The sequence below is a fragment of the Numida meleagris genome, chromosome 2, assembly GCF_002078875.1.
Source record: "Numida meleagris isolate 19003 breed g44 Domestic line chromosome 2, NumMel1.0, whole genome shotgun sequence".
NCBI lineage: Eukaryota > Metazoa > Chordata > Aves > Galliformes > Numididae > Numida > Numida meleagris.
Window position 1 is genome coordinate 14,809,252 of NC_034410.1, and position 26,879 is coordinate 14,836,130.

General features: G+C 38.7%; 1 protein-coding gene across 4 annotated transcripts in view; it reads right to left on the bottom strand.

The window, feature by feature from the left end:
- WAC (WW domain containing adaptor with coiled-coil) overlaps positions 1 to 26,879 on the bottom strand; it is a 56,815-nt gene that overhangs the window by 23,715 nt on the left and 6,221 nt on the right. For all 4 annotated transcript variants that reach the window (XM_021386556.1, XM_021386554.1, XM_021386553.1 and 1 more), the window contains exons 4-7: positions 8,310 to 8,416; positions 7,440 to 7,555; positions 6,924 to 7,036; positions 5,167 to 5,475 (exon numbers count right to left, since the gene is read on the bottom strand). In XM_021386556.1, the coding sequence (XP_021242231.1) occupies positions 5,167 to 5,475; positions 6,924 to 7,036; positions 7,440 to 7,555; positions 8,310 to 8,416 (645 nt within the window). The remainder of the gene's footprint in view (positions 1 to 5,166; positions 5,476 to 6,923; positions 7,037 to 7,439; positions 7,556 to 8,309; positions 8,417 to 26,879) is intronic.

Here is a 26,879-nt window from a genome sequence, read left to right on the forward strand (position 1 = left end):
ATAAGAATGGAGCATTTTTGAAAACAACCATCACTAGGAAATGGCTTTCTGTTTATAAAAATTGCTCTGCTGGACCGTGACCTGTGATCACATCTTTTAGCCTAAAAGGAGACAAGTCTGAGACGTAAGGCAGTATTCCCTGTGACAAGAACCGATACGACAAAGGCACATCCTTGCTGCAGGTCTCACAAATGGGTAGCTGAAAGAAGTAACTACAGGCCACTGCCTCTCCCTGAAAAGTCATCTCATGTCAGAACTGAAACATTCTGCTGAAATTCCAAAGCAGTATGGATTCTTTAATAAAAAGGACAAGTAATCCTTTCAGAAAAGTATCACATATTAATTTTGGCAGCTGCGCCACAGAGTTCTTCAATGACAGCCGAGGAATAAGAAGGCAAACGTTCTCGAAGTTTGAGACAGTAAATTAAAATGCCATCGAATCTTGCTGTCACTAATCACGGCCCCTTTGTGACAATACTGTGCTGCTCCTCAGCAAACTAGGTCCCAGTGAATCCCATTCTGAGATGTGGCTCTCAGCCTACAATGTTTCAGATGAAAATCAGTTTTTCAGACTATGTTTCATGCAGAGATGAAGACCCAGGCCCACACCTGCGCCCTGTTTCACCAGAGGCCTACCCAACCCCACAGCCCCGCGCCCGCCTGTGCCTCTAACACTCCTCCTTTCCTTCTCTGCTGCTACTGAGCTGTCCAGGCTCAGTGTTACCAGCGGAAAAAAGAGATGAGAAAATGGATTTTGTGCACACTAACTTCCCTCACAGTCCTCCGCCTGACAACCAACAGACTGGTATTCTCTAAACATCAAGTAGCTTTACATGACTGTTGTAGGTAGCTGCTTCTTATTCTGTCGTATATATGAGCAGATTTCTTTCAAAGTTGTTTTTTTTTCTAAATGACACGGAAATTACCCACTTAGGGCTGACTGCATAATTTCTGAATTATTAATGTGACCCCTTAAGTATTCCAATTAGCTTTTCCTACTAAGTTTTGTTTTGAACGGCAGAACAAAATGCACTCGAAGTCCTCCGAATTCAACACTACATCCTTACCCACTCAGCACACTGCAAGCTGGAGTTACATCTCTGCTCAGTTAGCAACAATCACACGTGCTCTCAGTGCACTCTCCGTGGGAGGGAAATTGCATTACAAAATGTTCAGAAAACCAATGCCTTATTGCCCCATAAACCTCACTGCTGCTCTGTTAATTAAACAACTCGCAGAACAGCTCACTGAACTACTTGATTTACTGCTGATGACTAAGAATTGTAACACATTCACCTGAAGTACTTAAGTGTACAGTCCACTGAGTATTCTCCACCAAGTTCTCTGCACAGTGAGACTCACATCGAGCTTTTTAATTCAATTTCACCTATGAAGGACAGTAAGCTATAGCAAGATACGTAGCTATTTAAAAAAAAGATGCATTTTCAAAATATATTTGGACAAATGTGACTACAGCAACAACAGTAATTGGGCTCTCAATTGCACTCAAAACCTCTGAAATACAAAAAAAACCCCAACCTCTACTCTACTCATGCTGGATCACTCCAGCCTCAGAGCAATTCTTGTATTTTCTGCTCTAGTGACAAAATGAATGTAACAGCAATACTCAGCAAACAAGTAAGAAACAGTGAAAGAAACTTCCAACAGTCTCACTAATGTAATTTTTTGCAATCGCTGTACAAATCAAGCAACAAACCTACAACTGCAAAACTTGGCCAAAGAAGATGGAGTGATATCAGGAGCCACGTTAATAACTGACCACTGAAGTCTAAGAAGTGTTACGAGTACAAAAACAATGGGTGAGGAAAGGAGGAGGAACAAGCTGAGCTACCACTGACCAACCACTTCAGTCTGGCAGCATCAGCAGCACAACCCAGACAACGCTGCGCTGGCCATCCTGCTGAATTCTGTCGAGTGTTCACAGTACTGCTGCACTAGAAACAGAAGTGCTGCCTGACGTGACTTGGAGGAAAGGTGTGAGAAGCATCCTATGGACAGACACACTGTTAAGATATGGACAGTACAACATTTCATTCAATAACCGAATTAGAAACAGGAAAATATGTGATGTGCCCTACAGAGAAAGCAGCCAAAAAGTAGGAAAAGCAACCCCACACTTTACCTGCATAAAGCACTCACAGTGAGCACAAACAGAAGCAGCAGATTCTGACTGGAACATTCAAATCAAAGGGTAGAGGTCAAATAGTTCCCCAGGAACTCTCCACTACTGCCAGCCATGAGGGCAGAGGACTACTGCTAACAGCTGAGCTAGAGTTCAGCCAGGGATTTTATTCAATCTCCTTGTGGGACTACAACATACCCCTGCAGCAAAAGAGATTGAGCTGAAAAAAGCGTTGTTGGTTTTTCGTGATTTTGTTCTATTTTTCCTAACTGTTACTGCATTAAAAAACACACACTATTAACAAAACTATTAAAACAGTGGTACATATATGCTGGCATATAGCCGCCAGCAACACATTGACAAGAAGAATTAATTTAGGCAAGATACCGCATGTATTATTCAGTCATTTGGACCAAGCCCCTTTAGTAAGCAATGCTAAAAGACAGCTTTCCCTCTTCTTAGAGAGAGAGGGATGGTACAGCTAGCGAACAGAGAGAACAAACAAAAAGGGGAAAAAAGAATAAAAATCAAAGGCTGTTTGCTCTACTACCATAAAAACAAACTTCCCAAACTATCTTCCTCTTCTACAAAGATACTTTTAGGAGCTTGTTTAAACTGTTACAGGATGAGAATTTCTTCATTTTGTACAACAATCACCAACAAAACAGCATGCCTCTAACATTACAGGTTCACAGTCACATCTGCGAGAACGAGTAACAAAAGAAAGCTATAAAAACCATGGCAGTGTACAACAGTTTACTCCCTTTGTTTAAATACACGAGGTTCCACAGATATTACACTGGTCAAATTTCATGTTCAAACATCAAAAACAAGTCTTAATAAATACAAAGCAAGAAAAATGGAAGATTGCTGAGCGTGCCTTTTGAACAATCTTTTATCATAATACAAAATTGAGTTTTTCTGTTTTTGAAGGAAGAAATTCAAGCAAAACATCAAAACTCACAAAGAAGTTTTTGAAGCCTAACTTTCTTCTACTTTAATTCAACCGCTTACTAGCTTTAAAACCACGACTCACCCTGCCTGAAGTTCCGGAAGTGCTATATTTGCTCACACTTAAGTGCCATGAAGCAGTTGCATCAACTACGCATCGTTATGGAATCTATCCATTTCACTCCTATAAGCTTAACAAGTCCCTATATAGGAATACAGAAATTACATCATTACAGATAAAGAAGCATCCAAGGTAACGTGGATTCTGAAGTAAGACTTAGAGTGTCAAGACTGCCCCACGCAGTCATCTCTACTGTATGTGCTCAACTGCATTCGCTAAGTTCTCAAAGAAATGTCACATCTAAGAAATGATAAAACTACCTGACAACATTTCTAGTAGTTGTCACCATGGGAAATCCCTTCAGTTTCAGCAAGACATGGTTGCTCAGTTTAACTTGAAGCAACTAAAAAAGGCATGCAGTAGACAGGAAAAGAATACCCAGTTTGAAGTCCAGACACCAAATAGGAATGAAACATGCAAAAATGGAGTAACAAGGGGTTTCTTTAAGAACATTTGAAAGATAGTAATGGAAAGAGACAAGTTATGCTTAATATTAGGAAAAAGTTATTCTCAGAAAGAGTAGCGATGCAATGGCATAGACTACACAAGGAGGTGGTGGAGTCACTCCCTTGGAGGTGTTTAAGAAGCACGTAGATGTGGCACTGAGACATGGTTGGTGGGTATGGTGGTGGTGGGCTGATGGTTGGACAGGATGATCACAGCGTTCTTTTCCAATCTTAATTATTCTGTGAATCTAAGGAGAGGCTATTTCACATTTTGCACTCTCAGTGTTCAGAAGAGTGTATCAAACCGCACTCAAAGCAGAGGCTTAGCAGGCAGTTTCTTGGTGTTCTGTACAAGAACCACATGAAAACCAGAACAACTTTCTTCCTGCTTTACAGTGTTGAACAGAAAGGGGCTCACCTCTGTTACTCTGTATTTACCGTCAACACACACATTCCAGATCACGTGAAAACTGCCCAAAGTCTGATGAAAAACAGGAAAATTCTTCATGTACAATTTTCTTACATTGCTATAAATGTTACTGTTGGGATTTTTCCGGATAGCCAGGAGAATCTCCAACCACACTAAAAGCTGGAATTCTTTAATAAAGAAAACTGGAAGGCAGGAAAACAAACGCAGAATGACCAACACCAGACCTGAGTCTCCATGTGCTTTTCAGGACCGCAATACTCTTTCCTAACTAGACATACTCACAAATTTCAACACCTTTCCAAAATGAATCCAGTGTCATAATAGTTAAGTAACAATAATATGTTAAATTAAAACCAGAATTTCTATAAAAAATTATTTTTTCCCCTCCCCAAGCCTCCAAAACACCTTTTTCTTACAAAATGTTACTCGTTCCATGAGCTCAGCTATATCAAAATATCACTTCTCCATCCTCACGATCTTCTATAGCTCTTCTTCCCTAATAACGACTTAAATCCAATTAATATGTAGATTTCTGAAGGTCACAAACACACAAAGTCCCGATCTTTGTTTGATGACTCTAAATGTTTCTGGTACACAGAAATACAAACTTCCAGCAACCTTCAAGCAGCTGTTAAAAACAGACAGAAAATTGTGTAGCTTTCTGTAAGAATGGCACTTTCAGTTTGATATTGGCATTCCATACCCTAGGACTAGTTCTTACAATATAATGGTCCAAAATGACTTTCAAGCAGTGTAGCTACATCGATGTTAAGAACTCAAAAAATGGCAAACATCCAAAACAACATGAGGGAAGAAAATTAAAATGTATTAGTAAAAGATCATCTGAAACGACAATTTGCAAAATAAGCCAGTAAACAGTAAATACTACAATATCCATTTAAAATTGTTTAAGATATAACAAACATGGTTTAACAAGAAGTAAACTCATTAAAATGCTAACTGGGTTCTAAGCACACACAATCAACACGAGAAGTTTTGGAAGTAACATTTTTGAACCAGCAAAGCAAATGCAATACATGGTTTTAAATACTAAAAGGAATTTCATTAGACATACCTTTTCTCTCTGTTTTCTGTGAAGGGATGGAAGATGTGGATGTAGGCAGTTTTGATAAAGTAGATGCTCCATTAGCATCAAAGGATTTCTTTGGCTGGTGATCAGATTGTAGAGAAAATGGACTAGGAGGAACAGTGCTTGGGGTAGCAGTTGGATGAACCACTGGTTTGATGGGATGCTGTACTGGAGTAGAACTACTGTGAGTCTCTGCTCTTGGCAGTCTGTAGTCTCTGTCATTGTGCCTGCTTGTTTGAGACAAAATATTCTGTGGGAGCATACTACTGGCGTCACTGGAATGCTTGTCTTCCACTTTTTTCAGGATTCCCCAAGTAATGTTGCAATAAGAAAAGAAAAAGATTAAATTAGAAACTTATCTAAGATTACAGTGACTATGATCAATACAGCTGCACATCGATAACGAGCTGACCAAACGTCTTATGATTAAAAAAAACCTCAAGCAGATCAGCATCAAAAAAGGCAAAATTCAATGTTACTCACTGACAAAATGCATTTTCTTTGACCTTTGCTTGATTTAGAGTTCCAGGTAAGCACTGTGTTTTGATGAAAGTTTGCTTTATAATGAGCGTTACAGTCAAAGTTAATTTTGAAGTCTCCTAAAAAATCTAAATCAAGATCTATTATTTCCACTTATATGTAGCATGAAGAGATAATCTGTGCCCTTTTTCTTTTGTACATTGAAAATCCTGAGCACCATGTACAATTAAGTAGTTTCAGATTCTACCCTTCAAAGAATTCTACTTCAAGTCACTTGAATACTGCCACAAAGAATTTACTTTCAGTTGGATGAATTCAGAAGACCATACACAAAATGAGTGACTAGTCTGCATCCGTCACATGCTAATGGGTATTAAAGCACACTACACAGGGAATACATCAAGCAAATACTTTTTTGTTCTTGATTTTCCCATGTCACAATACAAGTGGTTCCTGAAACATGCAAGTATGCTATCTTTTTGTAGCACACAGTTTGTTCTAGCATGGCAATATGTTTTAGCATATACAGAAAAGCATTCCTTCACACGTCTTCTTTGCCAAGTCCCACAAAAGGGGAAGAAAAAGATAGTTTGGTTTATACTTTTAATCCATCTTGAGATCTATGCTACAAATTAGAACTATATCAGCACACAGAAGGAATCTCACATGTTTCTAGAAATTGCTTGTAGATTTCCTAGAAAAATTTGGCAAAGATTAAAGCTATATATGAGGAAAAAAAAATTCCAAGCTACAGAAACCCATAGTCTGAGACATGCCTTCCTAATAGTATCAGCATGGTAAAAATATCCTTTCAGTAAGGTATACAAGTTTCTGAAAAGCCCTGATACTGTTATCCATTAAATTAGTTTGTTATTTTCAGATGTGAAATCAAGTTTTTAGAATTTTTTTTCTGCTTTTCTGTTTTCATGCTCAGAATATAACACCGGCAAGTCTCAGTAAGTGCAACACTCCAACAGCACCATCAGTTGTGCAAGTTGTTTCAGTAACCACCTACAGAGATAACTCAATTAGGCAGTAAAAGCTGCAAGAAGGAGGAATACTACAGAAAGCATTAAGAAACTGTTGTTCTAGTAAACAAAAGTTAATTTAAGGAACAACACTTGGGAGAGCTGTCTGCATCATCAGTTTGGCTTTCTTTATATGAAGAGAGGAGAAAAACAGCTTAGGAAATATTTTTAAGTTTTGAAGAGTAATGCAAACAAGGCAAGAATATACTACTGTAAAAAACCAAAACCACATACTTCCACTGGCAAACCCACTGGCAGCTGTCGCCTGCATCACCTCTCTTCTGTAATCTCTATCTTTTGGGAAACTGTTAACTGACATTTTGCTTGCTTCTTTTTGTCTCTGCTCTCTGAAGAAAAAAACAAAACAACACAAGTAAGAATTTACATCACCTAATACTTTCTACAGGTTAAGTTACATAAGATGAAATAAATCATTCTAATAGATCATTGCTTCAGATGAAGTTGGCAAACTCTAACTATTGCTACCTTACACCAACATTTGTCCAAGCCCTCACCATATCAGACCAGTTCAGCTCGCTAACATAGTGAAGAAAACACAGATTTCCCCTCCCTCTGTTCTGGGATCTTCCAGGGATAAAATAGGTCCTAGAGGTCACGTATGGGTAGAGGAAGCACAGACTGTGACTTGGACCACAATCTTTTACAGCAGTACTAGATATACTCAACTGCTCTACAAATGATGTTAAGAATATTTTTCTTTAAAAGTTGAAAACAGACACACATATATACCTTTCCAGCCACTCTTTTGGTTTTTCCCACTGTGAAACTTCTGTTCTGCAGTTGTAGTAGTACTTTTTGCCTGAAGAGCTGATGTGTTCGGACCAATCATCCGCAGAATCGTAAGCCTTTAAAATACAAACAGTATTGGACAAAAGACTACCTCAGAGTTTTAATATACACACTGAAAACTACGTCATGTCCTCATATGCATCCATATCACTGCTTTCCATTTAGATCATATTTAAATTCCATGTTTCATTGTTGATAAGTGTTAAGATGTGACCACTACACTGCTGCTACATTCTACAATAGTTTCTTGTTTTACTCTCACTAACCCTGAAAAAAAAAAGAAACTAACAGTAATACTTACAGCGACACAGTAATATCAATATTGCTAACGTTAGTTCTCTGCAGCTTAAAATTCCTCAAAAATCACTTCAATTATATTTTCAGTTTTTTCTATGCTTTGCAAATTTATTCTGCTTTCAGTGCAATCTTTGAACAACCATCACTAACTACTAAAACCTAAATAATAAGGTGACAAAAACTCACTACAGTGCATCTGAAGTAAACCTAGGCAAGAAAATATGATTTTACCAATAAAGTTCAAGGAAAGTATTTATATATCTACTTTATTAAAGAATCTCACATTTTAAATTCAAGGCACATAACTCAAACCTCTAATGATTATCAATTAGAACAGTTTTACAACATTTAACAACTGCAGTTTAGATGAGCAGAGTGTTTATAAAATAAAAACTGGTGTTGGAGAACTCAATAGAAGAGGAAATATACATGTCTCCCATTTCAAATAACACTGAAAATACTGAATATATGAATGGAGTGATGCAGAGATAAATGCCAATTACAAATACTCACTCCATCAGAAGTTTTGCTTGGATTATTGCTGGGATTAGAAGAATGTGAATTTGAACTATGAAGAGCACTGTGGTTATGTGAATTTTCTTGTGGAGAGTAACTGGTCCCTAAAAGGAAAAAAAAAAAGAAAAGAAAAAAAGAGACAGTTTACCATAAATGTTTTCAAAGAAATTATGTAGCTGAATTCTAAAGAGGCGAGAAGCAGAGAAGGCATATCATTCACCTGTATCACAGCATCATTCAAATGTAAAGTGTTTCAGGAGACACATACACATATTTCTTCTGTTGCACATAAGGTAAAGCTCTCTCTGACCCTCCAGTTACAATAATGCAGCTTGCACTATTCTTACTCCCAAACCTCATCCCACAAACAAAATATGTAGCCTTTATTGCTATTTTATTAGTACACTGGCAGAGTCCTAATGTGTTAATTCAGAAATTAAAGAACATTTTATCTTAAACACTAAGAAAGTTTATAAGGGTTTATCATTAGCCCACAGTGTTTGATAGACAAAATCAGCTTTCAAGTTCACTGAAGCAATGCTGTTTTCTTCACCCTTTTGAGTTTCCTTGTAACTGGTCCTAGGTAACTATTTCTACTTATGAATACAGAACAAACAAGTTTTCCTGCAGCACTGACTCTGCAATTCACAATATTAAAACCAGCATTTCCCATGGTTCTGTCCCACAAATAAGAGTTTGTTGAGGTCACCTGGTTTTCTTCCTTGTCTTGGTAACACTTAAACGCAAAGGAATAGTTGAGAAATGAGAAAAAAAGATAACTGTCAGCATTTTTTACATCTACATTTGTGTCTATGCTCAAATAACCAATTCAACGCGAACTGTTCTGATTTTCAGCTAAACAAGCCCTCCCATTTGCCCTTTGGGAACTTTCTGCAAATGTCCTGCTCTTATGACTCCTATTCCTCGAAAAATTCTAAACAAGTAAAACCTCCTCAAATTTTCCATTCTGCTTCCCATTTTTTCCACACCAAGAAAAATCATTTTCTTACAGATTTCAAGGAAAAAAACTAAATACTCAAAATACAACAGCACTGACCCTATCTTCTTCTCCCTCCTGAATACATAACTAGCCAGGGATATTACAACAGGAACTACTAGCTTCGCATGCTGTATTGCAGTCCAAATATGAAATAAGAAGGCTCTGCAAATAGCAAAAACTGAATCTCATGAGTAACTACATCCAAAATCAGGAGCCTGATATTGGACTAATAGGTAGGAGTGAACCAAGCCATTAAAATAAAATTTTCTAAGACTTCTGAGAGCTTGTAAGTAGAAAATGACTGATTACAGCGCATCAGATGCAGCATAGCAGAGATTATAATACAAATAATGCTTTTTGATCCTTCTAACTACGCAAGTGTTGACAAAATTACTACTTCAAAATTCTTCTGCTCCCCACGCAGGATAGAAAAGCAGTCAGTCACAAAAGCAAAGAAATACACAATGATCAACATGGTTACTAACCTACAACGGATAAAGATGAATTTGCACACACAAGTTACTGACTACCAGAATCATCAACAGGTGTAAACCTTTTCCAGCACTATTTTGGCTAACAACTATACATCACTCACTTTAGAAAGCCTGGGGCAAGGAAAGGAAAAAGGACATCTATGGGCAGCCTGGTCTAGTGCTTGGCGGCCCTGCACTTGGCAGGGGGGTTGAGACTTGATTATCTTTGAGGTCCTTTTCAACTCATGCCATTCTATGATTCTATGATCTTCTCCACAAGTACAGCCTTCCAAAAGCAAGAGTTAGGCCTACACCAATACCACCTTGTGCACTCAAGGCCAGTGGAATTAAACTTATCACTGGGAGGGTAACTTAAGCTTTTCAGTGCAATACTCCTGACATGTGCTCGCTTGCAACATATGTGAATAACAATAAAATCTGAACTTGTTTTGAACAATGTTACTTCATGTTATGCAGGTTAGAAAACACCAGAATTTAGACTTGAACATACATTTATATAAACAGACACACTCATTTCTTTAACAGTTTCTAAGAAAAATATGATCATTGCAAGACTCTGCTCTGCCATCAGCCATATCAAACCAATTTCAGTCTGGAGGAGGCTCAGGTGAGACCTTCTCTCTCTCTATAACACCCTGAAGAGAGGCTGCGGCGAGGTGGGGGTTGGCCTCTTCCATGTAACTAGCAACAGGACTAGAGAGAAAGGCCTCAAGCTGTGCCAGGGGAGATTCAGGTTGGATGTTAGGAACAATTTATTCACTGAAAGTGGTTGGATGCTGGAATGGGCTGCCCAGGGAGGTCACTGCGTCACCATCCCTGGAGGTGCTTAAGAAACATTGAGATGTTGTATTTAGGGACATGGTTTAGTGGGGAAATACTGGTGGTACATCGGTGGTTGGACTGGATGATCTTGGCAGTCTTTTCCAACTTTGGTGATTTTACAATTCTGTGCTTGACCTTTTTAATAGACTTGCTACAGAATGAGGTTTAAAACTTCTTAATAAATTATTGTTAATAGTCTAATCTATCAACAATTCCCCTCACAAATTCTACTGAGATACAGTTGCTAAATGTCTTTGTGTATTTCTCTACACTACTTACCACAGACATACTAGTTAAATTCTACTATGAGGTTAAACAATCATCTCCCTTTTCATGGGGAAAAAAAAAAGAGAGAGATGCACGAGATGGTTCTTTTAAACAGTTTGGTATCATTCACTTTAGAACTTCAGAAAATGACCACACAGTTAATTTACTTTACATTTCAACCAGCGCAGTCAAGATGTGGTTGGTGACTTTCTAAATACAATTGTTGTCTAAATACACTGCCACACTGAATAATCCATTATGCATTTTCCAAACATGAGTAAAAGCTGCAACATACGCATTAGATCACTAAAATCCCTTAAAGCCAGTTCTATCAATCCCCTGAACAGATCCCTCAAGCTCACTGAACAGACATCCAGCCCCCCTCAATCTCACAGCTCCACAGTTCCCTTCACACCTCCGACTGTTCCCGATGCTGTTCCCAGCCCTGGCAGTGAGTCACAAAGCCCCCCAGCAGTACCTCAGCTTCTGTGGCACTCAGACCACCAACAGCGACCCTGGTGCTGCTCTGTGGCAGTTTCCTCACAAGGACTCATCATGGCCCCTCCAGCAAGACCCCACCTCAGGTCACCAGGACACGCTGCTTGGGCCTTGGGAATGGCCAAGCACAATTACATACCTGATGGTGCCTAGAGCTATTACCAAGCACAATTACAGGCACAAGTTTTCCCCCCAGACGTCCATTTATTTTTATGGTTAATATTGCTCTACATCTGGATCAGTGCCAGCACTTAAAAAGGGAAAGAGCATGAAGGGAGCTGCCAAAACAGTGTTTGCTGTTCAGAAGCTTCCAAGAGTGAAGCAAACGACGCTCTGAAGAACAGGAGCTTTAGGCAATTCATACAAATTAATGGCTTACAGATCCACCAAATTAACCACAGACCAAAACCTTGTAACCTCAGTACAACAAAGGTACACAGCAATAGAGAATTCTCAAGGAATTATGACAGCCCAGCCCAGCAAGCACTGCTAGCTCAGAATCCCAGGGAAAAACTGCTCAGGAGCTTCTGAAGTCTACCATGTGAAAATGGTTGGCCAAGAGCAACCACCATGTGGAAGCCTACTTCAAATAAGAAGGGAGGTTCCCCTTACTCGTATACCAGCTTTACCCTCAGTAATGCCTAACCCCAACACATTTTACATGGCTGTGTCTGCTGCAAGTGCATGCATGGCAAGTTGATTTTGAGAACCAAATCACAAAAGGTAGTATCGCTGAGATTACTTCATACCCCAGAAAGAGGCCTAGTAAGGTGGGCAGCACTTTATTACCCCTTGAGATATTCCCTTATAATACTTCTTCCTATTTTTACTAACAGTTCCTCCCTTCTAGCTCCACTTGCATTAAAAAAAAAAAAAAGGATCAAGAGACTTCTGCTTTTCAAAATACTTAGCACACTCTAGGATTTAACAATCATTACAGAGCTTCCTATGGAAATGTCTACAGCACCATCACCGTGACTTTTCTCAGCTCAATCATTATTTTGGAAGCAGTTAAATCTGGACAGATTAAGGTTAAATTATCACCGTTTTCTTCAAGTCTTTCGAACAAAAAAATATCACATCTTCCTCACTCATGCATGAAAATCAGCACAAGTACACAAAGAATGGTTCTGGGAACCAATTCAAAAAATAGGCTGTGACTTCATGCCTACTACAGATTGGAAATTCAGGCATGCCAAGATTCACTTGCACAATTTTTATTAAGAGCTCTCCAGATCCAAATTGCTGAAGTGAATACAGTTTGAGCTGCAATGAGGTTTTAGCACTATGCTGGACTTGGAAAGCAGATCTAATATAGGGTGAGGAAAGAGTATCACATCCCACAATATACCTTCAACTTTGTCAGTAATTTTCACATTTAACTAATGTTTCCCCTAACATCAGTTCAACTCTGGGAAATTAAGAAAAAATTATACTTTGAATTAAAGATCAGACTGCTGTAATAAAGCAATTACTTTTTTCTCCATCCCCTCACCATCTTTCAAAACAAGCTTAAACTTTCCAAAAAACTCATACTAGCAACTACAGCATCTATTCACAAGCACATTAAACATCCAGGATATTGGCCAGGCACAAAGAATAAGCCTGCAGTAGCTGCAATAGCATACTATTGTATGGTATTGGACTATACAGTTACTAACTTCATACAGTCTAACATACACAGAGCACTGATGTTCCCAAGATACATACTTCGTTAATACTGTAACTCTCCCTCTGTCCATAGTAAGAAGTATCAGTGTAGATAATACAAACGTAAGTTTACAAACGCTTATCAGCTGTGCAGAAAGCACTAAAAAACGCTCCCTAGCAAAAACCAGCACTGCAGCTGAACCTCAAGGCCAGTTCTTCTCCTCCACTCTCTCCAGTGGGGACAGGGATTCATGAAGAGCTCTGAGATAGTCTTCTGTGCTCAGAAACCAGGCATTTGGAAAGAAATACGGGGCAGGAGAAAAGCAAGGAACTTCATTCAACTTACTTATACTCCACATAGAGCTCAGTGACTCTCCTTTCCGTCTCTTAGCTAATATGTATTCAAATGTGTTAAGCTAGAGACACTACTAGAATTTGAACTTCCCCAACAGCACAGACAGACATTAATTATTTGTTATCAGAAAAAAATTAACAGCATGACAGTCTATGGTAGTGACATTTTATGGAGATAACTAAGACTTGTTTAAGCAGTGAGAACAGCCTTATTTAAGTACACCTGAACTGAGATGTCTGAAGTGTATTTCAGCTCCCATCTTTGCTAGTTCGATGCAGGTCTTCGTGCAAAACAGTCGCTAAAGTTCTCCATATGGGAGGGAATAAAAGTAACATAATGGGAACACAATTCCCAAGTCTCAGCAATAACTGAACAGCCGATCAGAGCCATTTTTATTTGCTGCATGTAAAACTAAGACAAAATAACTTTTTTTCAGAGCATTTTCATGTGGTCTGTTGTATTGAAATAAAATATGGCTGCCTTCCATAAGTGATTAAAATTATTAAAAAATTGCATTTTTCTAGCAGAGCAGTAGCCTCAGAGAATACACCAACTGGTCAGTAACACTTTCCAGAAATGAATAATAGACTAAGCTGAAGGCACAGCGCTCTGCCGAAAGAAAAGGCGAGCCTGATCACTCTGCTGTCCAATTAAATACTCATTATACCCTTCAAACTGAAAGTTTTACACTATGAGCAAAACAGCTTACAAAGCCTCATTTCCGCTCCTGCCCCATCCCCTTATCTGGAACAGTGAAGCCTGTGCTGTTCTGTAATGTCTGTTTCTTAGGACACTTCCCACTGGAAAGAAGTTTTCATCTTTTTCTCCAGACTACCATTTACACAAGCCTTCATGGAAACCAGTCCAAGCCATCACTAAGAACAGAGTCACATATGCACAAAGTGGAACAAATTACTAACAAAGGATGAAAAGGATTCTATAAACAAAGTTCTTTTTCAGAAAAACAGGTTAAAATACGGCTTTCTTTCTAAAATGGTACAAGAAAACCAATACCTCCAGAAGGTAGGGAGAGGAATACTAAACCACTGAAGGCCAAGGACTTGCACTGTTTTACTACTGAAACTCAAAAGTAACTGAGTTTCCTGAAACTGAAAGTCAAAGAATTCCAAGATATTGAAATGAAACATTAGCTTCTATTTTCTTCTTATGCATTACATAATGAGTTTGTTATCTTCTGTTTACATTTGTAATCTTGATTAGATCTAATTTTATTTCATACACTGAAGTTCAGTTTTAGGCTGAAGAGTACAAACTGCTCTAGAAAGAAAATCATTTACTGGCTCATCAAAAATGAAAGTGAAGGTGATAATAAAATGGCTCAAATTAAATTCAGACTTCTTGCAAGTAATTCAGTGACTCCAAAAGTGAAGAGGCGAACTGTTTTCTTTGGGCTGCACTTCAGTCTGAACAGACCAAACAGTTTGGGTACTTCTCACTGGCAGACGAAATATAAACCAACCATCCTGTTTCAATTTGTTTTTCTTGTTATGATTACTTTGTTGTTTTCTTCCTTCCCTCAGCCCCCAGCTCATCAACAGTTAACAGCAAGAAACCACTTCCCAACCTGTACGCAACTTCAGAAATGACTGGGTCCAATGAGCAAAGTTCAGTGAATGCAGTGAGCTCCTGAAAGACCCTATGTCCCAAAGCTGCTCTTTGCAAAAAGGCTAAGGGGATGAAACACACATTTCCACTGCACTCCTGAAAAATACAAATGGGTACCAGGAAAGGGGAACACTGGAAGATATTTAGCCCTACTACAAACATGTTAGCAGACAAGATTCCTCACTATATCCCTCTTTTTTTCTACCTTTATCCCTTGAATGATACGTTAGTTCACACGTAGAACAGAGTTTTACTCAGGTGCTCCACCAAAAAATCAGGGACTCCAGGCACCTTTGCAAGTTGCGTTCTACAGGTTCTCTCACAACAATTAACAACTAAATGTTCAGAGCAAAGAAACAGGAAGAAGGAACATGAACAAGCAAGAAAAAGGAATAGCTGGAAAAGGCAACTGCGTAATATGGTATCATTTCCACTTGCCAGAGGTGATGATATTTTATTTACGCTCATACACATCACTGAATTCCGAATACTGCAAACAACAGATCCTCAAGTCTTGTGGCAAGTAAGTTATACATATTTCAGTGATTTCTCTCTTCGATCAACTTCAAATTAATACATGTAAATACCTGGTTGGGTAACGCTTCACCAAGGTGAAACTCCTAACAACTCAAAATTCAAACTGCTTTGCGTAACGGTTTAGCTTCTTGAAAAAAAGCTAGACATCCAATTATCCAGGGGCACACAGATACGTTTCCACAGGTGGTCCTGCCTTGGCTAACACTGTCATCCACCCGGATCACAACTGAATTCATCACTGTAATGAAGGTGAGTAAATTTACATAAGCACTGTCTCAGAAACGTAGTGCACTTCCAGTGTAACATGAAGCCATCACAGAAGTCTCTCTCACCTCATAAATCCTGACCAGCTTCGCTCTTTACTGAACACAATGGTAGAAGCAGTTTTCCCAATAACTCAGCCACAAAAACAAAAATAGGCAAAAGACTGTACCAAAGGATTTTAAAGTCATCTGTAAAAATTTACATAGATATTATTCATTTCTGAAGATTAGTGAGCAGTAACATTTGAGTGAATGTGCCTGTTTCTCCTAAAATATGGCAACATCCCATCACCTTCTGAACTTTCTTGGTTAGAACACCTTGGAAAGACCCAAAAGTTTCTGAAGGAGACACAGCTGAAGAACTTGAAAACTACAAGTTGAATTTAAAGGAAATCAAGAACTCTAAGGGGACATCAAATGCCTCATATTTCCATTTACTTTTTCCTCCCTTTGCATTTAGTGCATTTAATATAGAAAGTTGCTAGCAACATCAACAGTACTAACACTAAGCTATCTTGAGATTGATCAGGTTGAAGAAGCAGCTTAAGCAATTTTACCCGTGGGAAGTATCAGAAGGTACTGTGAACTTCAGCAGCTCAGAGTCCTATTCCTTCTGACTCGTGACACCAGAAGATTCCAGTACAGCATTACCGATTACAGTACAATTAAGTCTTAATTTTGCTCCACTTATTAACATGTTTGTATTACTTAAGAGTAGAACATTCCACTAAAAAGATACTAAACATAGTTGAGAATAAAGCAAAACCATGCTTTTGTTCTTGACTATAGCTCAGTAAACATTTCTATCACTAATACAGTAAAAGAGAGCACAAAAGAGAGGTTCTTCTGTCCTCAAGCAAGTACTTCATATAGGAATAAGTTTTAGTAATGACATGCTAAAGAAGAGAAGTGCTACACTGACAGCCAGAACCCTCACCACAAACTAATGATGACACTACCTCAACTCCAACGTGGATCAGCAAAGCGTAAGGACAGACTGCATTTCTCCCGTCCAAGGCCTTGCCATGAAACCCAAGTGAACAGCCCTCCCACGAACAAGTTGCTGTAATACAGCACTAAGAGATTCAAGTTTGGTAACACAAGTCTGACAGCACCTCAGCCACGTGCTATGCAATGTCAGGGAACGCCATTTTCACAGTCCTGATCGCCTCAATAAACAGAAAACAGCCTGCGATCGATCCACGCCTTCACTAATACACAGCTGACATAACTGAGAAAGTCAGATTCCACGTCAACTGGGATAATCTTATTAAAAACATTAATCTGTTTGAAGTTTTAAGGTGCAGACGCATGATCCACAAAGATCACACAGAAAACAAACACCACACTCTTCATACTAGTAAGAAAGATAATAGCAAAGATGAGTGAATAAAAACACCATTTAATTCAAGTTGGTGCACAAAACCTATGTTTTTGAACCCTCACTCTAAAGAGGCAACATTTTTGATTGTTCATGATGGTTTCAAAAGAACTACCTCTTCTCAATACTGAGTGCACTGCTACAACATTAAACCTATCAAGTATTTTCACTCTGAAAAAAAAGAGGGTGAGTTGAACTGATAGTAACACTTAAATGCTCAACTTCTTTAAAAAATAAATCCACCTACATTTTGCCATAATTTGCCAATACGCAAATTTTTTAAAGCAAGTCATCAAAATACTTAAAGTTTGTACGCTTTTGTTCACCATTATTTCTTATGCATAACACGCTGCTAGCATTCTTTTGAAAGAAGAAAGCAAAGTAAGCCCACTTTCATAAAATCAGCGTGCGTACAGACTTATTTTCTTGTATCCTACCATAAAATAGCATTACCCATGCTTACTGGCACACAGACTCCGGTCACACGCCGCTTGCTAGACTTACATTCCTCTCCAGTGCAAGCCTCAGATTTTTAGTTCAGAGATGATCAGACCACTTAAAATTGCCAAAATACTCTCATCGGGACAGAAAAATGCACAGAGAATTGGCTCCAAAAAAGCACAAGCACAGAGAAATAGCAGCTACACAGAAATCCATGAAATTCAAGTAAAATCTAGTTCAATATAGACTGTATAAAAGAAACAACATATGCACACCGCACAGTTACATTCAGTATTCAATTATAACCAGGATCCAGCTAAAAAAAAAAATTTTTACACATATATGTATACACACATTTTATACATGTAAGCCTTGCGCCTTCAATATGATGGATTCACAGTCATAGTGTCAGGCTGGATGTTCCGTGCAGCTTAATAAAGGCACTGTGCAATGGTTTCCTAAAATATGGAGCACACTACATCACAATTCTTTCACCTTCCAATTAATTCTTAAGAATTACTTAATTCCTAAGTATATACTTAAAATTCAACTAAGCTTTCCTGGTATCTCTTTACTAGAGGAATATACCTCTCCACAAAAGCTCAAGTTACGTTCACAAACTGAAAATACAGTTTAGGATTATCTGGTTGCCCAAGTGTCTCACTTATTTCCCCAGCTAAGTAAACACTCCAAAGGATTACAGAGAGCTTGCAGTCATAAGTTTAGACAGCATTTTGCCAGAAAGATGCCCTTGACACCGCTTGAATTTGAAAACGATCAAATTGTTTCTCACACCAGATCAGGTAAATACAGTATTCTTTCAGAAGAAATGAGAGGATTTGAAAATTACATGTGTTAACCTGTCAGCAGCAGGTGTCTGAGCGAGCAAAGTACTCAACTAGGAGGGATCTGTACACCCACTTACGTTACTCAAGGGCGACACCTGACATGAAATCACCCATCATCTAGAGGAATGTAAACATGCGGAATAAACACAGTAGGAAGAAACGAGGTAAAGTGTTTATGCAAACGTGCACTATATTTTTAATGAAGGCAAGGAAAACAACAAAACCATTTTTCACTTTTCATTTGCGAGTGAACAGGTACGTCTGAAATACAAGCGAGATGAGTAAGGCAGATCACAGACTTCCTTCCTCTGCTTTTGCTACTGATAGAAATATAAATAATTGATAACTGCTACGCTGACAAACTTGGTAACAAACCCACTGAGAGGAGTGGAAAAGGACTGTTGCTTGTGAAGGACATAAAACAGTGCAGTATTTAATAGAGGAAACCAAGAGAAAGCAACCCAACTGTGTAACTGGGACACAGCTGTAAATACTGCTTCTTAAAAATATTCTGAAAAAGACCGACGTACCCAGTATTTTCCAAGATGCATCAGATTTCTACAATAATATAATCTTCCACAAAACCAAGCTTTTTAAGTCTTGAGACACTGAATTTTTTAAAGCAACAAAAGTTAACAGGTTCAAAGAAGGGGAAAGAGGGATTTTTTGGAAATGTTTACCTATGTTGAGATCCCTTCCGTAGTAACTGAACACACTAACTCACTAACCACTAAACCTAACATGAACACGCCCATTACTACGGATATTTTTTCTCAAACCATGTTTTCCTTTAGCAAAAAGGCTGAGCCTCAGATTCCTGCAGTAAGCAGATTAAAACGCGCTGGAGTCCAAACCAAAATCACTGAAATCATAAATCCTTAGGTACAGTTACAGAATAAATGTAAAGCTCTCACTTCACTAAAAGCAGGCCAGTAACGGTTCCTTACTTAAAAATCATTTTTAAACAAGCATTTGTATGTATTATCTAATGGCGTTTTTGTTTCTGCAGGAATTCATCAGCATGTTCAGTTTTCACAAGCTTTTCTTTGGTAGGCAGCTTCTCTGCCAGAACAACCGTATGGAATAATGACAGTGCCAGCTTCGATGCACACTCTTCAGAGAAATAGGAAATCCAAGGCAGTACTTGCCTTCAGCAGTGGCCAAACTTGTTTTGTTTAAAAACAAGAGCAGCTCGATAGCATCGGGGATTAAAACACAAAGATCACAGACACAAATGCATTTTCTTCCTCTTGAATTATCAGCGTGATTCTACCTTTCCTGTTCAGGATCCACCAGGTAGGAACCTCTACTGAGCGAGCCCGCACACATGTGACAGCCGATGTGCCTGCAAGCTCTGTTTTTCCCCTCATTAACACGGCAGCATTTTGGGTTTTAGTCACCTGCCCATGAGGAAGCACAGAAGAATCCTTTCTGTTTGCATTTCTGGTAGCTCTCCCAATGGGCCAAAGTTAAGAAAACATTAAGGAATTTCAGGTTATCAAACAAACTGGACTCACACACTCAGATTTTACGGCAGGAGTTTCCTGAGGCACAAAAATCGCATGCCCTGATTCAAGCGTTACCCACCTAAAAGCAGAGAAGGTATGGACTGATTAAACACTAACCGCTGCAATTTAAAGATCAGAACATTGTCATTTCGTATTGCCATATAACACACATTAAAAAAAAAAAAGGGAGGCAAAAAAAACCCCTCAACTATTTATTAAAAAGAAATTTTATAAAGGAATTTTGAAGAAATCTCTTGTATTTTTTTGCAGTAGGAAACTGTACTAATTTTTTAACCATAACCAGGATTTTTTTTAAATATTACTAAAATTAATGCAAAAAGGATGTTCAATATTGTCTTATTAAATATTTAAAGAAAACTGACGAATCAGTGTAAACAGAAGTAACCCAGTTTATGCTGCTTCTCATCTCATCCTGCAGCCACCTCAGCCTCTAAGCCCAGTTCTATTTCCCACATTCAAAGCTAAAGCTGAGGGCAGAAAGCAGAAAACAGGACAGTGAGGAACCAGAGATCACTACCAAGCTGTCACCCTACGCTTTCTCTGTTTCCTACAGGGTCACAAAGACTTAGACAAGTACCCAAACAGGTAACCCGGCAGACTTGTTGTGGAGAGGAGAAACAACAACAGTTTCATTTGCATAACTGATTGTGTATGGTCACTTCTTCACCTTATACGTATGAAAGCTGCTGATCATTTAAAGGTAAGACTTAAAAATTTCACACAGGTTACAAAAAGGAACCTGTAACCTGTAAGAAATTCTGCAAGACACAGTAATCATTTCTCGCAAGTGAAAACTTTTGTAGCAGAATTCAGAAAAAAAAGAGATTCTAAATTGTTTCAATTGTCAAAACACAGAAAAGTTAACTGCAGCAAACAAGAAAAAAATACAGGAAACGCTACAATTTGATAAACCTCAAATAGCTTTTAAATGAAGAAGAAGAATTGAATTATTTTCCAAATTCACGTTATTCTGCAAAACCATGATCTACATATGATGAGGTTAACGAGTGCAGCACAACTCTAGCATCACCTCGAGGAGTTGTTCAAGTCCGGGCTGGATGGGGCCCTGGGCAGCCTGTTCCAGTACCAGATCTGGATGTTGATGCCATGCCTGTGGCAGGGGGGGTGGAACTCGATGATCCTTGGGGTCCCTTCCAACCCAAGCCATTCTACGATTCTATGATCTCTAACCCAAACAAATCTTTATTTACAGAATGTATCCATTACTCTCTTTCACATTACTAAATGTGATTTTGAACTCACAATGTTTGTTGGCACGGAGGGAAAACAGAAGGGCCTTATTTATAAGTCTTTAAAAAGAATTGAGACAAGCAAGTCAAACTTCCTGTAACAAGTTCTTCTGGCAAGGAAGACAAGAAATTTAAGAGCCTTACATTTGTTTTGCCACATGCAAATTCTGCAGGTATGAAACAGAATAGCCATTTCACAATACTCATACAGCGTTCAAGCATATGAAGCTTGTGGTTATGGCCAACTCAAACCAAAATCCAATCTGGCAAACGTATGATGCAGTGAAGCAAGTCGAGGCGTATACGCTGCCAGACCTAGCATAGTTTCACTTGACCTCAGAACCGCACTCCGAAGAGCACGCTCTGTACGACCAAATCCTACAGTGCAATGCAAAGCACATTCACAGGTTCATAATCCTCACATTCCGTGAGCCAAGTTCAACCACTCCGAAAAAAGAAAAGTTATCACTGGAAGGATACTTAAGAGAGTGAACTAACAATTTTTAATCCATTCTAATTTGAAAAGCCACGTGCCTAGCAGATGTACACTACAAATATACTTGTTAATGTTTTACCTACCAATGGACCTCTGAACAGTTACTTCAACTTTCTGCAGTAGAAAAACCTTAGAAAACGAAATCATTCAGATTTAAAACTTCCTGCCCTGCAAAAATCACCACAGTTAAGTTACTCCAATCGGTTCTAAAAAACACTGAAAATTGAGCCCATTTTCCTATTTTCTGAATACTTAGATTAACTGGATTTTGCTTGCATCTCTGCTTGCTACCTTAAAGAACTCTTGATTATGCCATTTCTTTTTCCTGCAATTACTCATTAAATAAACCCTTAAATGCTTCCTTTGTAACTAAATTGAGAGTTCTTCAGATCTCTCCCTCTAATGCCCAAGTATCGGTTGCAGTCATTTCCTTGCCTCTACTCTGAAAATCTCGTCAGTATCCTTTCTCAACTGTGAAAAACAAAACAGACTGTATTCCAGTAGCTGTCACATTAGCACTGAGAGGTAATCTCTGTCTAGTCCTGGTTGATATTCCTCTGATCATGTAACTTTCTGGCTAGCACTGCACTCAGCAGTTATGCTCTTAATTGTGTCAGGAGTTTCACATCTGTTTTAAGAGTCATCGCTGCACACAGTTGTTTTCCTTCTGTTAATGCTTACTCTCCTTCCCGTAACATTTCACACAACACTTTTAGCTGAAGAGAAATCAGCATTTTCCCTTTTGCATAATTTAGCTAGCTCTGTACTACTGAACAGTTTCTATTATTTGCCATTCAGTTGTAGATTACTGGTAAGTCATGAACAATCCTACAGTTCCTTCCTCAGAGACAAGAATGTTTCTACTTGGGTACAAGATTAAACCCACGCGCATAGCAAAAAAAAAACAAACACATTTAATGATACTTTTGGAACCAGTTTTGAAATAAGTTCTCAGCTGTTGGTCTGTAAAATGATATAAATAATATTTTCTTGATTCAAAATCTCTATGTGTTTAAATTCAGTTGGTAAGAATCACCAGAGATAAATCAGCTTCTAAATAACAAAATACCAATGACAAGAGCTTAGACAGAAAAAAAACCCAAAACATTGTCAAGACTCCAGCCGCACCTCAGGCACTCTAAGGTGAGGAATTTAGCTCTGGAAACCAACTGCTCATATCCGAGTACCCTGCCTGTGTCACTTGGAGTCATACCGCACTACATCCCTTTTCTGAGCGATGACAAAGCAGGTAAGTTACGTTTTATCATATTGCTGCTGTAGAAACAAAATTAGGTACGTTTTTAAAAATGCAGCAGAAAAACTACAGCATTAAACTTTGACGTGCTGTTCCTTTTCAACTCTTCTGACAACAGTCACACAAAGGAACTAATTATTCCAAATGGGGCTAATCAACACAGGTATTAAGGTATCTTACTTTCATTCTTTTCCAACACACTGCAGTGCAGCTGCGTGCATGGAATCACGTCAAAGCCACAAGCATTTACCAGGCAGCATAAAAAAATGAATAATGAGGTCTCTTGTCAGTCATCCACTCAACAATTTACCTCCCTTCCCAGTAACTTGGAATTCAGACATTTCAACTGGACATTATTCTTCAACACTGCTCCAAGAGTCCACTTCTCATCAGTCTCCAGACAGAAATAAGTGTAAATTGTCTTAAAAGCTGTATTTCAACCTCTCAAGCTTTAAGAAAAATCAAGTGCTGCTCAAGAGAAAAAGAACGAATACAAAAGTGTTTCTTTCAGACCCATTAACCTGCAGCTAGATAGTGGGAGTTTGCCAGTATTCTTCCACCAAACTCATCTGTAAGTGACCCGTCCTCAATAGAACTTCTCAGGAGACACTCTAGGGAATCTGCACAAGGCCTTCAAGAAAGGAAATTGAATCTTCTTTTACTGAAGTTGCAGCAGAAGCACCTGCAGATCAACACAACCATGTTTGGGTATCCTTCCTTATTCAAGAGAAAAGGCTAACAGGACATCAATCTTCCTCAACATAAAGGCACGCTTCTCTCTTCAAGTGCTACCTTTAAGACCAAAATTCATTTTTACATTGTAACCAACCATTGGCAAAACAAAAGCATTACCAGCATTGCTGTTTAGAACTGTTTTTCAACCAGAGTACTTTTTTTTTTCCCCCTTAACTGAAGAACTTCCACAAGGAACAACTTCTCTCTACGCTGAGAGTAAAGATTTTCCCAGGAAGTGCCTGAGAAACTTGTACAGAAGCCGGACTTCAAAAACAAAAGTAGTTAATGCTGCATGCTCGGTGCCACGGAATTACTGCTTTCCACCACAAAGTCATTACAGCACACTGAGTTAGAAGACGCTTTGTAGACGGCAAATCACATTTCAGTGAAATCACCTCTTCTCTCAGTCAGAACAGAGGAAGAGCTTCGTCTGCAAGCTCTGCATAATGTAGTGACACTGGCTTATTTGACAGTCTATATGGAGAGAGTAAACAGCAGGGAAGAAAAATGTGAGTTGTCAAGAAACAGTATTTCTCTTCAGAGAAGAGTTATGTTCCAACTAGTAGTTAAGGCACCAACTTTAATCAGAGGTCATTAGAAAGTACAGAGTAATTCCAGCAAATAAAGCCACATCATTTACAAATTGCTCTCTTCACTGTTGCCTGGAAGCAGTCAACTCATCAGAACTACCCGTTTTCATTGCTGCCTCCCACTTCCAGAAGAGCAATCCAAAAGTATAAAAGCCTGGACAGTAGCCTGCATACTCCACTTTTGCAAACTCTCTCTAAAAGCAAACCTTCAGAAGGAACGATAGTAGGTAAACTAATCACAAGGGAGTGTGCTTTTTATGTACGAGGGGTATGCAAATTTAACAAACCTTGTTCATAGCCGGTACTTTTCTTCTCCAAATACTAAACTTGCATGCAAAAGCTTATCAGGTCCAGCTACTAGAATTGCTTAAACAAATTACACTTAACAATCCAAAATGTTTATGAGTTCTTACAACACTAAGAGATACATATTCCTTCAAACCAATCAGTCACAAAGGGAAACCCTGAATTTATTTATTTACAGATCTGTATTTCACACACTAGTAAATGAGAATGGTAAATAACATTTGCAGCATCATAATCCTAATACTCCATAATCCAGATTTTGGGAACTGGCTGCAGCAACAGCTTGCAAATGAGCAGCATCACTTGTTGCCATGTGCTGGAACTTCCACTTTGGATCGTCTCCCATTAGTACATTGCCTTTACTCTTTCAAACTAGATCAGATACTTGAACTTCATTAACAGACAGAGCACTTCACCCATCTAAATGCACACCTTCAAGTCTTAGCTTTTAATGCCGTCATCTTGGTGCTACAATTCCTTCCAACTACTATTAGCATAAAAAGCTAAAAGCATCTTCCAACCTATGCTTTTTAAAAGCAAGCTTTGCAGATAGTTTTCAAAAGTAATTTTGAACATCAACATTCTGAACCTCAAACTAAAGAACTGTAAACACAAGGTATATCTGTGATACTATTATTACACTTTCCCATTTTTTTCTGAGATTCTCACAGCAGAGTAAAAAAAAAAAAACAAAGCCTTAACCATCAAATCGTAATCAAAAACTAATACAACTGATCCAGCAATAAGTCACTTCAAAAACATTGTTTAGCACAGAGAGCAAATCTGAAGCTATTTTCCATCCTCTACAATTGTATTATCTATGATTTCCAAACTTTTATAGCAAACTCTTAAAATTAACTATCACCAACTGAAGGATCTACTACGAGTGAGACATATGAGAAAGCTTTTATTCTAAATTAGAGACTGAAAGAAAACTACAGAAAACTACCTTTTCCATCTCTTTTTTATTTTCCTGTAATCCAACAAAAAGCTTTTAAGATTTGAGTGGTCCTGACAATTACGCTTACAAATAAATAAACCACTCTGAAGTTGGGGATGAGGTGCAGTTTTCTAAGCATGTTTCATGGAGGACCCATGCTCTTATCTGGATCGCAGACTTTGCTCATCCCAGGTAAGTGGTGACTGTGAAGAAACTGCATTCACAGTAACAGGCAATTATCAGCAGTTAACACTGACTTCTGCTAGCATTTACTCCATCTGCTTCCTCAACCCTTTGCTCTGCACTATGTTTCGCTGTTCTCAGACTTCCCCCTTTTCAGCAGCCCTTTAATTTCCTCTTTGCAATGCATGCTGCCCAGGCAGCTTCCACTCTCTTCCACCTGCCCTAATGCCATTCATTTCTGCCGGCTAACTAATGATGATGCTAATGAAACCAACGGTTAGCTTCTAGTCCTGGTCTGCTGCAAGGGTTGCTAACACATGAAAGAAAAGTTCACTTCCTGCTTCCAGATGTTGAGCACTCCTTCTGCAACAAGGACTCCAGACTCCTTCAGGAACCACTAAAAGCAATGCAGGATAATTCATGGCACAAGCTCCCACCAAAATTCTTCAAAACTAGGAATGCACACAATATTCCACACAGGCTCCAACAGAAGTTCAATTATGAATCTTAGCAGAGAGCAGAGAGAGCGGTTACTGAGAGTATTCTTAACTGCCAGTTTAAAAAGCATGCAAAAGAAACACTCACTTTTGATTATATTTTGGAATTTAAATAATAAATTATAATCAAATTTCATGAAAACAGCATGCACAGAACTAGAGGGAATGGCCTCAAGTTGCACCAGGGGAGATTCAGGCTGGACATTAGGAAATACTACTTCTCCGAAAGAGTGGTCAGGCACTGGAATGGGCTGCCCAGGGAGGTGGGGGAGTCACCGACCCTGGAGGTGTTCAAGGAATGTTTAGACGTTGTGTTGAAAGACATGGTTTAGTGAAAACTCTTGGTGATAGGCGGACGGATGGACTGGATGATGTTGTAGGTCTTTTCCAACCTTGGTGATACTACAGCATACAGTCTAGCTAAATAATCCACGTTGCTTATACTCGTGCTCTCCATTTCTTTTAAAGAATCTGTTAAGACCTTTACATGAAGAACACATTTGTTTTGAAGTCTCCTAACGATGAATGTAGAGAAATACTCAGTTATCTGCACTGTAAGGAACAACTGTGTACATCAACTAACTAAACTGAATTATTTTTATTT